This window comes from Leucopleurus acutus (assembly GCF_964270905.1).
Source record: "Leucopleurus acutus genome assembly, chromosome: 17".
Lineage (NCBI taxonomy): Eukaryota > Metazoa > Chordata > Mammalia > Artiodactyla > Delphinidae > Leucopleurus > Leucopleurus acutus.
In genome coordinates, this window is record NC_139159.1 from 73,727,234 (window position 1) to 73,741,323 (window position 14,090).

At 49.4% G+C, this 14,090-nt stretch overlaps 1 protein-coding gene across 1 annotated transcript in view; it reads right to left on the reverse strand.

Annotated features, from left to right (window-relative positions):
• The window catches only part of ASAP1 (ArfGAP with SH3 domain, ankyrin repeat and PH domain 1), a 349,290-nt gene that overhangs the window by 25,787 nt on the left and 309,413 nt on the right, over positions 1–14,090 (reverse strand). The window contains exons 19-24 of the mRNA XM_082858607.1: positions 12,266–12,452; positions 11,936–12,021; positions 10,750–10,865; positions 10,529–10,596; positions 9,103–9,210; positions 5,965–6,193 (exon numbers count right to left, since the gene is read on the reverse strand). Of these exons, the coding sequence (XP_082714733.1) occupies positions 5,965–6,193; positions 9,103–9,210; positions 10,529–10,596; positions 10,750–10,865; positions 11,936–12,021; positions 12,266–12,452 (794 nt within the window). The remainder of the gene's footprint in view (positions 1–5,964; positions 6,194–9,102; positions 9,211–10,528; positions 10,597–10,749; positions 10,866–11,935; positions 12,022–12,265; positions 12,453–14,090) is intronic.

A 14,090-nucleotide genomic window follows, 5' to 3' on the forward strand; every position in this document is an offset into this window, starting at 1 on the left:
AGTGCCGAACTCAAGGCTCAGGGTTGGTTCTTTAACACTCATATATTCTTTTTTCTTTTTAAAAGGATTTATTTTGCTTTTAAAAATTTATTTAGGTCTTCCCTGGTGGCGCAGTGGTCGAGAGTCCGCCTGCCGATGCAGGGGACACGGGTTCGTGCCCCGGTCTGGGAAGATCCCATGTGCCGCGGAGCGGCTGGGCCCGTGAGCCATGGCCGCTGAGCCTGCGCGTCCGGAGCCTGTGCTCCGCAACGGGAGAGGCCACAGCGGTGAGAGGCCCGCGTACCGCAAAAAAAAAAAAAAAAAAAAATTATTTTTGGCTGTGTTGGGTCTTCGTTGCTGCATGCAGGCTTTCTCTAGTTGCGGTGAGTGGGCTTCTCATTGCGGTGGCTTCTCTTGTTGCAGAGCACAGGCTCTAGGCGCGCGGGCTTCAGTAGTTGTGGCACGTGGGCTCAGTAGTTGTGGCTCGTGGGCTCTAGAGCACAGGCTCAGTAGTTGTGGCACATGGGCTCAGTAGTTGTGCCTCGCGGGCTCTAGAGCACAGGTTCAGTAGTTGTGGCGCACAGGCTCAGTCGCTCCGCGGCATGTGGGATCTTCCCGGACCAGGGCTCGACCCCGTGTCCCCTGCACTGGCAGGCGGATTCCCAACCACTGTGCCCCCAGGGAAGCCCTGCTCATACGTTCTTACGTGCAAGACGCACAACAGCATTTCCTCTGCTCCCCTTTCCGCACCCCGGCGGTCGGGCGACCTTTGCTTCCCTTTCCGCACCCCGGTGGTCGGGCGACTGGGCTGGCGAGCCCGGCACTGCTGAGGGCAGGAGTCACAGATGTGCTCTTGGCCAGCAAGGAGGCCAATGCAAGGCGATACACATGTGCAGTGCTTTAAAAAGGATTGAGAGAGACGGACAAAAATAGGCAGAACAAACAAGCAAACAAAAACCCACTCACACACAAAAAAAATCCCAGAAAAATCCAGAAAATTCAACACAAATGAAGGACAGTGGTCCATGGGAAGCTTTAAAGTCGAGCCACTCAAATGGCTACCTTCCTGTGAGATAAAAAAATCCCAGGAAACTCTACAGTCATCAGCATAAGAATAAAGCCACTCACAGGGAAACATCTCCTAGGCAAGCCCAACTCCTGGAGCAGGGCACTTGCTTACCTTCAGACCCCGGGGCAGTCTTCTCCCTGGCCACCCCCTCTCTGCCCTAACTGTTGCTACAGACCTCAAATGAGTCAGAGAAATGGTGTACAAAATGCTTACACAACTGAGTTTGGGCACAAACATGGTGCAGAAGGATCGTCAGCAAGTCAGTTATCACAGCCCCAGGACATCTGGGTTAGTTTTATGAGTGTCCCCTCCTTGCTCTGGCCGCACATGTCTGGGACACGCTTTCACTGATTCTGCAGTTGTTTGTTCACTCAGCAGGCACTGATGGAGCCCCCTCTGTGCCAGGGATGCAGGGACAGCTCATTCCCAGCCTCCATGTGGAGGAGTTCTGCCTCCAGCGGGAGGGGGGAGTGAAAGGAAGACTCCCTTCACCCTCTCTTCAAATCTGGAGTGCCACCGACTGCCGCCCCTGATGAGGGCGCAGCTCACCACTTTCTCACCCACTGGAACGCAAGCTTCCAAGCAGGAGCTCCCCGCTCCCCCCTCTGCTACCTTGCCAGGGCCCAGGACACGTGAAGAACCGAACACATGCAGCAGGACCCAATGGGCTCCCATCCTATGTACTGAGTGCTCACGCTGTGCCAGTCACTTTACATACGTTACTTCATGTTCTAAGCAGGGACCCAGCCAGCCAGACACCTGATTCTTATTTTTCAGATGAAGGCCCTGAAACTTAGCAAGATGAGTTAAATGTGAAAAGGAGACCAGGACAGGGACAGGGTTAGCACTTGGTGGGGAGGAACCCCAGCCTCCTAGGTGGGGCAAGGGAGAGAGGAGGACAGAGTGGGGTCTGAATTCACAGCGGCTCACAGCTGCCCAGCAGGCACGGTGTGGTTGACAGATGGACCTGCCTTGGAGGGCGTGTTACTCTCAAACTATACTCTTGGATTAACGTGGGTGCTTAGCTCTTCGCCTACAGGGACGGCGAGGGCAGCACCGGGTTCAACATTCTCCATGACAAGCACCCGCTGAGCCCTCGGTGCGCCAGGCCCTGAGCCGCTCTTGTGCAGATCACCTACTGGTTTATCAGACCAAGGCTGGAGCCCGTGTGAAACAGGAAGTCCATGTTAGAGAAGACGTGTGTGGCCTGCAGGATTCCTACAGGTATTCACAGGATATGCAGAGGTGCTACATGACGCCCGAGTCCAGGGGACTGATCTCACAACAGATGGGAATGAACTGAAGTTAGTCAGCATATCATTTCGTGCTTCTAAAAGCTTGAAAACTTAGTTCATTTAAGTAAGTCAAATAAGCTTCTTGAGATCAGACTCATCGTTCATTTACTTGACAAATCCTTTGAGTGAAAGGTGCCCACACCATGCCAGGCTTCGCCATTCAGAGTGCCTGCTTATTCACCAGACTCGGGCAGCTCCACCCCGGTTCCTATTCCCCAAGGACGCTTCTTTAAAGCTGAGGGGTCGCAGTGGCTCTCAAATGTCAGCAGCAGAATCCTCCCCGGGGCACAGACCAGGTGCCAGGTGCTGAGCTGGAAGCTTCCCGGCCCTCTCACTAACCTCCACAAAAATCTCGTGTCAAGTCCAGTCTGTGCCACGGCTGTGTAAAAGGTGTGGAATTTTACAATGGGAGCAAACTGCAGCTCTGTAGCTTAAAATGACTTAAAAAGCAAGCTACACTGTTGTCAAGCGCCTGTTCTGGGGGCGGCATCACAGTACCATGGTGCCCATACCTTCTTCCCTACTCTGGGGATGTGTGCGGAGTCAGAGCCTGAACAGTCCTGATAGGAGTCCCTCGCGGTAGTTCAGCGCTCTGCATTTTACCAAATGTTCTCACTGGATTCTGATGACAAATGCACGAGAAGACAAGACAGAGGTGGACCCTCTTCCTCAACATGGAAAAGAAGAAACTACCATAGAAGATCTGGTTGCCAAGTCCTAAGGCCCACTTTAATTTTCTATCCTATTTCAGCCACCGCGTGACGTGGAAGTTCCTCAGCCTTTTCAGGGCTCTGTTTCCTTAGCTGTACAAAGGGTGGCAAATCACGTCAATCTTTCAGCATCCCTCTAGCTCTAAAAAAAAAAAATCCAGGTTCTGTGACATGATTTTTGCTTAAAGATGAAGAACAAACCCATCTTGGCGATCCCGAAGAATATCTAGTCTTAATAAAGATACAGTGAAGTGGGGGGCTGGGCGGAGCTGCTGACCACGAGGGGGAAACTTCTGCACACTTAATTTTATGGCTTTGATTTAATCTCGCTGGACTTCACATCTGAAGAGGGCGTAGGCAGCAAAATGTTTCAAAAGCTTAAGAGTGGTGAGCTCGGGATTCTGAATTGCTGAGTCGTCCAGCTCTGACTGGAGCTCTGCTCAAGCACAGGGGGCTTTGCCCGATGGCAACTTAGGTCAAACTCCTTACATTTTCATGAGGCAGCTGCAAGTTTTTGAAAATACTCCTGAGCTGGATTCAGAATAATTCCTTCTACTTTTGTCCTCTGTATTCCTCTCGTTAGTGGAAACTTTATCAGTTGTTTCTGCCTCACCGGAAACCATCATCCTTACGACCCCGAAGTGTGGAAATGACTTCTGCTGCAAGCAGACACCTCTGCTTTACCTCCACGGGAAACTAGCAACCCAAACAACAAGACATCCTTGTTCCATGCAAACGGTTCAGTCAGTTCAACAGAATGAAATGAAGAAAACATAAGGAAAACAGAGGAGAGTTATCTCTGTGCAGAGCATCGGCTGGTCTTCAACTGTGTCTTCTGAGAACTCCATTCAAACATTATCACTTTTCCAAATGTGTGGGCACGTGAGCCAAGCTGCCTGCAGGAAGTGTCTCCCGCTTCGAACCCCTTATAAAAGTCATGGGCAGGCTCTGTGCTTCTTGTCTCACCAGCTCAGACCAAATCTCCGAATCTGATGTCCTGCTATGAGCAACCTGGAAGAACACTCTGACTGTAGCGGAGAGGGATGTCTATGTTCAATTATGGGATTGGGGGTGGGGGGCGGTAAGCAGTCTATCCTTAGCCGACCACGGTTGCTACGGCCAAGTCTCTAGGCACTCGTTTCAGCAGCTGCATCACTAAATAAATTTGGTCTTTGTCTTTGGGTCTTTGGGAAAGAGCTAATCAGAATTTATTCAAGGCAGCAGAGATATACTTGGCACTGAGTCAGTATACTTTATGGGTTTCTGCGTCCCCTTGAGACAAAATTATGGAAAGGGGTAGAGGGAGGTGAGGGTGCCTCCTGGCCCCTAGGACTCTGGTGTGATTCTCTCCTGTAGCCCTTTTCCAAGGTTCTCAGTGACCGGGAGGCTCTCTGATAGGTCATCACCACTTTTTTTGGTAACCACGATCAGGGGATGTGAACTCTTGCAGACTAACTCTCCACGGTCTTTCTTAGGGCGCAGAAAGGGACTCTCTGCTCTTAGCAGACTGCCACCCTGCTGGGGAGCATCGTCGCCCCGCGGTGAGAGGGAACACAGGCCTCTTGCGGCACACATCTGCACCTTGTTATGCTAGTGACTTAAAAGGCACGTTCCAGCATGACGTGTGGAACGGTAAGGACACCACCGGCAGGTTAAGCCTTTGGGTTACGTGCGCCGTTGCTCTTCTGGTCACTGGTTGTCTCTGATGAGTGCTGTTTACGCCCGAGCCTCATTTTAACGTTCTCCACTATTTTATAATCTATGAGGCCATTGGGGTCTAAGAACACTGCTCCCATTTATAACACTATTTCAATGGAGAATAAGCTCTGAAAAAACACTGCTTTGAATAAAGCTCACATTCCCCAGAAAATAGCCCCAGTGTGATTCAAATAGGCACGGCATTGTGCACCGGGGCCCTCAAACCTGCGTGAGCACGAGCGAGCGGAGGACACGGGGAGGATCCTGCGCTTGGGTTTATGGCTGAGACCAGACCGGAAGCTACAGCTCCGGGTACCTCTCGAATACCCCGGGAGGGGTGAGCCCTCAATGTTATCACTTCTGTGTCTTGACTCGTCCCCATATAGGTGGGAATACATGGTCTTTCTGTGCAGGGCGTTCGGTGGATTCGGGGAACAGGATGCAGTCTTCGTGGACCGTCACCACCTGGCATGAGCCCCATGGGGGCATGTGACAACACACGGCACAATGACCCTCCTCTGGTAAGATCCTGCCCCAGGTGGTATCTCGTGGAAAACCACTCGTCAGAGAGCACAGGAGTGTGGGTTCAGGTCACACAGGACCTGGGTGAGGATCCCAAACCCCCAAGAGCCCCAGGCCACTTACTCTAGAGCTCTGAACCAGGACCCTGTCTGCCTGGTGCCAGCAGCTGTCCTACCTTACCTTGTTCTGTGAGCGTGAAAAGAGAGGTGCTGGGCTTAGGGCCTCTCGTAAAGCAAAGGGCTTCGTAACTACTGCCCATCACTGTTACTACATTTTAGCGTAGAGGAAAGAAACTTCTCAAAGAAGAACTCAAATTCCACCCCATATTACACAGGAAAGAACGCTGGTTTGGGGGCCATGTGGACCCTGGATGGAACCTCAACTCCACCACTTACCGGCCGCATGACCTTCGGGCAAGTCATTCTACCTCAATTTTCTCATCTGTACAATGGGCGCAAAAGCACACACCTCACAGGATGGTTGTAAGGTTCACACAAGACAAGGCACGCGGAGTGCCCGTAACGCTACTTCTCGGCTGTAACGTGGCAAATGGTGAGGTCCCTGTTTCAAGCTGCCCTGACATCACAGCCCACACTCTGCCACTCAAAGGCACCTCGAAATTCTTACGTCAAAGCTGGGTCAACTCCCAGCTCTGAAGATGGAGTCACAAAGCCCTTCCCACAGCCTGTACCTTTCCCGGCGTTTCTAGGAGGCAGCGGGGGTGCCTCCGCAGTCGGCGCTGTGGGTGAGTCTGTGCTTGTGGAGACAAAGATCTGGTTGGTGAAGGCGCCGTAGGAGAGCCGTTGTTTGTCCCGCGGAGTGCCGAAGCCCGGCAGTGACAGCTTGTCCTGCGGGGAGATGCTGGAGGAGTGGCAGAAGCTCTGAGGTCTGGGTGAGCGCTCTTTCTTGATGGGGCTCGGCTGGCAAATGAAATAACAGTGCGGTGGGTCAGCTGATAGTCAAGGATGACGCTTCAGGTGTCCGGAGGACTCTGCAGGGCAGGCTCAGGGGGGGATCTGGGCTCCTGTGGCTCTCTGCGTTTCTGGGGGGTCAGCCACACAAAAGCCTAGGAGCCACGACACAGCACAAGGGAAACATCCAGAGAGTACACTTCTCACTCTCCTGTCATTACCAGGGTCCCACCAGGGACGTGCTGGTTAGGGAGCACTGTATTCAGAAGTAGAAGGTCACACAGATTTAACCCTTAATCCCCAAATACCTCCCCTGTGCAGGGCACGTTCACCAACAACTGAACAGTAGCTACTACATTAACTTTTCCGTCCCTGCTCAGCCCTTTAACGTCAAGGCTCTCCACACTCACCTCTCTCATTTTACACCCTCTTAGGAAGGAACCTCATCTGCACCCAGGGCCGTGACCGCCACCTAATGTTGATGACTCGGGCCTGTACGTCCAACCTCAACCCCTTGGGTTCCAAACACTTTCAACCACCCATGACGGATCGCTGGCATTTGCCCTCGGCTCACAGCATCAGCACCCACGCAACTTCCCAAGTGGGAAGTCTCCCAACCTCAGTGGCATCGAGAGCCACCCAGTCCTGCACGGAGAGCTCAGAAGTGCCGCTCGGACCCACAACTCGTGCAGACACTCACCAGCACCCCCTGGACCACTGGTCCCCTGAACAGCCCCTGCCTCAGTTTCTTTCAGCTCCAGCCCATTCTCCACGCTGCAGGCAGAGCTGGTAGGAAACCCTGTTCTCTGACAGCAAAGCTCTGCTGGCCTGTGCCTACTTAGATGAAAGCCAAAGGGCTGAACTCGGCCTACCACCCCCTTCACGCCCTTCCTGGTCTGGGCTGCCTGACACTTCAGGGGAGCCTCTTGCCTCTCCCCACCCAGTGCATGTGAAGGCACCTCACACCTCATCCCAACCGGTCCTCTGATGTTCAGGCCCCATGATGACCCCCGGCCTCTGCACACGCTGTTCTCCCTCCCCAGAAGGATGCACTCCTTCCTACTTCCCTGCCTGGCAAGCTCCTCACCACCCTTAGAAACCCATCTCCCACAGTGTTTCCTTGGTAAGGTCTTCACTGCTCGCCAAGGCTGAGGCAGCCGCCCTGTCCTCTGAACACTTCTAAGGAATTTCGCCAACTCTTACTATAATGGTTACCTTGACTGTGTCGTAATTGAGCTTCTCTTAAAATGGTGAATGCCATTAGGACCCCTCGGTAGGAGCACCTTTGACTACTCCTTACATCCTGCCTGGGAAAGAGGAACCAGTGGATCCACAGCTGATGAAAAATGCACGCAGGAACCTTCAGAGGTAGCAACCGACAAGGGATTAATCTCCAAAAATACACAAACCGCTCAGGCAGCTCAGTATCAAAAAATGAAACAACCCAATTAAAAAATGGGCAGGAGATCTAAATAGACATTTCTCTAAAGAAGACATACAGGTTGCCAATAAACACATGAAAAGATGCTCAACATCACTAATCATTAGAGAAATGCAAATCAAAACTACGAGGTATCACCTCATACCGGTCAGAATGGCCATCATCAAAAAATCCACAAACACTAAATGCTGGAGAGGGTGTGGAGAAAAGGGAACCCTCTTACACTAATGTAAATTGGTACGGCCACTATGGAGAACAGTACGGAGTTTCCTTAGAAAACTTAAAATAGAACTACCATATGACCCAGCAATCCCATTACCGGGCATATACCCAGAGAAAACCGTAATTCAAAATGATACATGCACACCTCAATGTCTACCGCAGCACTATTTACAACAGCCAGGTCATGGAAGCAACCTAAACGTTCACTGACAGAGGAATGGATAAATAAGATGTGGGACATATATACGATGGAATATTACTCCGCCATAAAAAAGAACAAAATAATGCCATTTGCAGCAACATGGATGGACCTAGAGATTATCACACTAAGTGAGTCAGACACAGAAAGACAAATATCATATGATATCACTTATATGTGGAATCTAAAAAAAGGGTACACATGAACCTTCAGAGGTAATTCAGAGCTATCTATGATAAAGTCACACAGAACTGGGTTTAATCCCTGAGACTGTCTTTGCTCGCTGTGAGACTTTAGATACACCACGTGATCTCCCTGTCAGTCTTCTCCTCTGTAAAGTGGGACAATGACAACAGCCCAATGGGCTTTTGATAGAGATGACCTGAGGTGACACGTGCTCGCTGCCACCTAGTTCATATTTAAACACTCAATCAGTGACAACTTGTTATTTATTAATTAGCTGTTTTGATGACTAATTTTATGTGTTGACTTGGCTAAGGCTATGGTGCACAGGTGACTGGTCAAACACCAGTCTAGATGTTGCTGTGAAGGTATTTTTTATGTGTGGTTCACATTTAGGTTAGATTTTGAGTAACAGGGGTGGGCCTCATGCAGGCAGTCAAAGGGCTTAAGAGGAAAGACTAAGGACCCCCGAAGGAAGAAGGCTTTCTGTCTGAAAACTCAGGACTGCACCCTCAGCTCCTGTGGAGTCCCCAGCCTACTGGCCTGCCCTGGGGATTCTGGCCGGGCCCGCCCCAGGCATGTGAGCCAACTCCTTAAAATGAATTTCTCTCCATCTCTACACCACACACACACCCCACGCAACCCCACACACACCACCCACCCACCCACCCCTACTGGTTGTTTCTCTGGAGAACCCTGACCAATACAGCTATTAAGTGGCACTCAACAAGGATCAGAGACTAAACAAAGAAAATGGCCCTGGTGAATCAGGTCATAAGACCAAAATCAATCTCACAAAGAATGGGTCTTATCTGTATAGTGGAGAAAACCTGGGAGAAGGGCTAAGGAATCAGAGGCACTACGTACACTCACTTTGTCATCCAGATCATCATCGCTTTCATCCATCTCCTCCTGTCGAAGATTCCACTCATATTCTACGTGGACATGTGGATTGAACTTTCCAGATTTAGCCTGGGAAAGCTGAAAGTAACAGCAGGTGTAACCGCTGTAATTTCATTGCCAGGCACCCGGACATTATATAAACACTGAGCAAATCCCACCTCATTCCTGGTTTCGGATTCATCACCAGTAGCTGCACTGCAGGCAAAACTCTGATTATACAAACGGGACTGCCACAGGACAGACTGAAGAGGAATTGCAAAGAATTACAATTCTTTGCAAGAATTACGGGTGGAGCCTTTTTAATTCTGGTAACGTGACTTCTCTCCAAAATTAAAAGCTTTCTCAATATTATTAAAATGAGCCTCAAAACTGCAAATTCCCGCTGGAAGGCAAAATCAGAGTCACTGAGGTGCGACAGGTAGGCTGGTAGGCCTTTAAACTCAGACAGTCCTGGTCCCACCCATGGCCCACTTTCTTAATCATAAAATGGGGCAAGGGTATCTCCAACGTCCCCAAAGCATTCTTGTAAAAATAAAGACGTACAACTGCTGGGCCTGGGTGGGTACTTGGCACTTAGCAGGAACTCAAGGGAATGTAACTTATCTTTTCTATCTTATCCTTCCCTGTGGTTAAGAGAATCATGCTCTACGCAAAGGCCCAGAGGTATAAGCAAGAACTAGTGGGACTGGAGGTGAGTGTGTACACAGGATGCGGGGGAGGGGAGGGAGGGCACTGGACATTCTGAAAACCATTACACTCTGAACTTCGCTTGCCCAGTTTTTGGAACTGGCTTCCCAAGTAATTCTTTCCCCAAAAAACTTATTTTTGTTTTTTGGCTGCACCACACGGCTTGCAGGATCTTAGTTCCCTGACCTTAGTTCCAGGGATTGAACCCAGGAACTGCAGAGTTTTACCCACTGGACCGCCAGAGAATTCCCCAAGTAATTCTTTACTGTTAAGCTACAGAGAAAGACTAATGTCCGGCAAACAAAAAAAGCAGCACCTTGGGACTTCCCTGGTGGTCGAGTGGCTAAGACTCTGTGCTTCCAGTGCCGGGGGCTCAGGTTCGATCCCTGGTCAGGGAAGTAAGATCCTGCCCCCGCCTGCCGTGTGGCACGGCCAAAAAAAAAAAAAAAAAAGCGGTTTGTCTGGTAATAAGACCTCTCAAATGCCTTTTAGCTGCTACACCAGAACTGTACTCAAAACACATGGATGACAAATTTATCATTTTACCATTTTTTCAAATGTAGCCTGAGTGCTTATCTAGATTTCTTTAGCCAATGTTCAAAAAAAAAAAAAAGAGAGAGAGAAAGAATCTGCTTCTCTCACTCCAGTCGTGGTTTCAGAGAACACCCTTTCAGGGCAGTTGGGCTCACCCCTGTCCCACTCCGCTTACCAGATCTTCACACTGGGTGGCCTTCAGTCTCTTTGCTATGTCCAGGGCAGTCTCTCCAGCCTGGTTAGCTAAAACAGGTAGAATACAGTTGCATGATTATCTAAGATACATCTTGAAAAGGCAAAGAACAATACTCAGATGACAATGGAACAGGCATGTCTAGGTTTCAGCCAACTGAACGCTCTCACCGCAGTTATTAAGAGACGCTTGGCCACACTTACCAACATCCACGGTGGGCTTGCTCCTGAGAAGCAGCTTCAAACACTCAGGTTTACCATACATGCTACAGTAGTGCAGAGCCGTGTTCCCCAGGGCCGTCTGCTTATCCAGGTTCCCACTGAAAAATGAAAGTATCAGAAAAAAATGACTTGCTCTACAACTTAAAACTACAGATGAACCACTTTTTCCCATGCTAACAACTGAGTCAAATTTGCGACCTACTTCTTATAAGCAGGGAAGATGATGATGTTTCTAACATGACACTTCCATTTATAAGCAACATAATGACAATAACAGCCAGCATTTATTGAGTGCCTACTGTGTACGGGACAGACACACGTCTCCTACGTGTATTAGCTCATTTAGTCTTCACAACCACCTGATGGGGTAGGTATACTATAACCCTTATTTTTTAGATGAAAACAGAGAGGATGAAGTGCTTGTTTGCGAGATTATCGAGACACAGATGATGGAGCAGGGATTTGAACACAGGCAGTGTGTCTCTGGAGCCAATGGTCTTAACCGCTACGCAGAACCACCTCTATGGAAGAGGCTGGGCGTTTGTACAATCTGGCTTGTGTCCAGGCACCGTATCGTATGTGAGTTCAAATCCCCTCACTATTTTAATCGCTCTCCTTTGGATGAGCTCTAGTTCCTCCTCCTAATCTGTAGCTTACAGAACTACCCAACAAAGAATCCAGCAAGTCTAAACCTGCTGTGTTCAGTATTACTCTCCTATTAGTATATCCTAAACTTGAATTAGCAATTGGGTCGGCCACACATACTGAGCTCTTGCCATGAACTTATAGACTCACAGACCTGTCACCTTGTGCTGTTAAGTGTCCTCTCTCTCAACCTCCCTTAGTGCAGCAGGTTTTGGACCCAGAGATGGGATTTTACATTTATCTAGGCCAAGGGTTGGCAAACCGCAGCCCACAGGCCATATCTGGCCCCCTGCTTGTTTCTGTAAATACAGCTTTACTGGAACATGGCCATGCTCACTTGTTTACATACTGATTGTGGCAGTTTTCACACTATGATGACAATGCTGAATGGCTGTGACAGACACCTCATGGCCCGCAAAGCCTGCAACAGGGTCTGGCTCTTTGCTGAGTCCTGAGGTAGGCCGCCAATAGGGCTGGTTCGCGTTAACTCACAAGGCATATCCAGAGAAAACAAAAACCGTACCAGTTTTGTACAAGGAAGTCAACCAAGTGGAGAGATGTCTGGTCTGCAGTTCGGACTGCAAGATGAAGGGCTGTCTCCCCGAGCTCCTGAAAGGAAAGGAGAAGTATAAATAGGGTGGTCAGAGGTCCTAGTTTGCCTAGACAGGCTTCATTTAAGTCAGCTGCCCCAAAGTAATTATTAATAGCAGCCCCTTTCACTCTCAAATTGTCTGGGTTCAGACACGATCACTTAATGTATAACAGTCTCATTCTGTGGTGTTACAATAAAACGTGTCATCTTTTAAACCGATTTCCCGCGTCCCTCTTCATCCTGATTTCAGTGAAGCTGTACCTGTCCGGGTTCCAGCAGCGGTTCCATTAGCTCTACCCCCTCTGCATAGACTTGAATTAGTGCAAGTAAATCCCTGGATTTGATGGCCTCAAGCAATTCGTTCAGTTTCGCTGACGAAGATGAACAGGTCTTCCGTGAAAATCTATGATCTACATACTTTGCAGTGATATATTCCTTCCGTACAGTCCTAAAATAGAGCAAAGCAAAATGAACTAAGACTTTTTATTTCCCAAGAGCTAAGAAAGATTTACATTTTCTGACAAACAGTTCTCTCTGAGAAGAGTCATTTTATGTTATTTATTTATTTATTTTTGGCTGCGTTGGGTCTTTGTTGCTGTGTGCGGGCTTTCTCTAGTTGTGGCGAGCAGGGGCTACTCTTCGTTGCGGTGCACGGGCTTCTCATTGCAGTGGCTTCTCTTGCTGCGGAGCACGGGCTCTAGGCGTGCGGGCTTCACTAGTTGTGGCACGCGGGCTCAGCAGTTGTGGCTTGTGGGCGCTAGAGCACAGGCTCAGTAGTTGTGGTGCACGGGCTTAAGTTGCTCCGCGGCACGTGGGATCTTCCCGGACCAGGACTCGAACCCGTGTCCCCTGAACTGGCAGGCAGATTATTAACCACTGCGCCACCAGGGAAGTCCTGAGAAGAGTTATTTTAATTAAGATACACTTCCCTTCAACGTTCCAGCAAACAGGTTTAGACCAAGTTTATTCTAGCAAAGACAGAATGAAGACACTGACAGGAAACTGAGGCTCAGCACAGCTGTCGTTGAAGCTCCAGAAGGACACAGACGGTGGTCTTTCCTGCCATGGATGACATGCCCAAAGCCCAAGTGGGCCTGGTGCATTTCTCCTTCTCTTCAGGACCTACCCCCTCGCCACTTCAGTTCAAGTGGTTCTGACCCCACCTCCCAGCTGCAGGGGTGAGCCTATGACCTCAGTGGCCTGATGGTCAACTTTGCGGAAAGGCTGAAATGGACGCTGGCTCAGAGGAAAGGAGAGACAAGAGTCAGGAGAGTGAGCTAAGGTCCAGATGATACTGTCTGACATCCTGGGTCCAGCTGTACCTGAACTCACGAGTTACATGAGCCAATTAATAAAAAGACAATGAATGGATTTTGGGTTCAAATCCTAGTCCTACAGCAAACCAGCTGTGCAACGTTAGGTAAACTACTTAATCTTTATGACCTTCAGTATTTTTGTTTTTCATTTGAAATTGGGGACCATAACTCATTGGTATATTTTGAATTAAAGAACATACAGCCGCTAATAGGCGCTTTCCTCTTTCCAGGAGGGCTCTAATTCATGGGACACAAAATTTCTTGCTCAGAAATAGTCACTCCATGTGTGGTAGCTGTTACTGTTTCCCACATCCCACAGCCTGGAAACACTGTTTAAAATAGCGCTGATGCTTTTTTCTTTCATTCTGGGTTGGCAGCAGAGAGTTGGGCTGGTTGACGGTGGCATAGAGCCTTTGGTGGGTTGCAGATTCTGCTCCGGGAACCAAGATGGTACACTCAAGAGTGTCCTTTATGCTTAGGTCAGAGTCCTCCTAGAATGGCCGTAACCTGATGAATTGGAAGACTTCCAGATACCTGAAAGGACGGCCTAAGCCTGGCTTGCTGTGTGTGACTTACATCAAGTTTGAAAGGCAGCTACTGTGTGGTGGATGGAACACCAGACTTAAGAACTAGATGGCTTAATGCAAGTCTGATACCACTTGCTACCTCCGTGACCCTGGGTAAATCAAGGTCTCGCTCTGCCTCAGTTTCCTCACCTGTGAAGTATCAGCAATCATACCTGCCTTACTTACTACCTGCCAGGTATGGAA